A 469-nucleotide genomic window follows, 5' to 3' on the forward strand; every position below is an offset into this window, starting at 1 on the left:
GCCGAGCGCTCCAAGATGATCGACAAGAACCTGCGGGAGGACGGCGAGAAGGCGGCGCGGGAGGTGAAGTTGCTGCTGTTGGGTGAGGCCGCGTCCTGCGCTGGGACCGCTGTTCCCGCTTCACCCCCCGCCCCAGGACTTTGGCATCCAGGCTAGGGTTTTGAACCCCCAGACTGGGCCTGGGCCCCGACCCGGCCTGGCCAGGATCCCCAAATAATGATTCAAAACTCTAGCTTGGCCTAGACCTCTGGCCCATAGGTCAGACCCTCAACTCATCCCAAACCCCCAAACCCACCCACTTCTGCCCCAACGGAAGCTGCCCTGAACTCTGCGCGACCATCCGCCCTTGGCCGACCAAACTCACAGACCCTCAAACCCCAATCAGCGCCCCCCGCCCCGCCAGGTACCACCTCTCCCCCTACTTGCTCCCCTGTTTCCACTGGGCTTGAGCATCCCTGAGGCCCCTGCC

The 469-nt window shown here is 64.0% G+C and overlaps 1 protein-coding gene across 3 annotated transcripts in view; it reads left to right on the forward strand.

Annotated features, from left to right (window-relative positions):
- The window catches only part of GNAI2 (guanine nucleotide binding protein (G protein), alpha inhibiting activity polypeptide 2), a 56328-nt gene that overhangs the window by 37420 nt on the left and 18439 nt on the right, over positions 1-469 (forward strand). Inside the window, exon 1 of one of the 3 annotated variants that reach the window (XM_005865384.2) lies at positions 7-82. The exons of the other annotated variants lie outside the window; for them this stretch is intronic. Within the exon in view, the coding sequence (XP_005865446.1) occupies positions 16-82 (67 nt within the window). The 5' untranslated portion in view covers positions 7-15. Of the gene's footprint in view, positions 1-6; positions 83-469 lie in introns of those variants that run through there. 3 annotated transcript variants of the gene reach the window in all.

The sequence above is a fragment of the Myotis brandtii genome, unplaced genomic scaffold, assembly GCF_000412655.1.
Source record: "Myotis brandtii unplaced genomic scaffold, ASM41265v1 scaffold207, whole genome shotgun sequence".
Taxonomy (NCBI): Eukaryota; Metazoa; Chordata; class Mammalia; order Chiroptera; family Vespertilionidae; genus Myotis; species Myotis brandtii.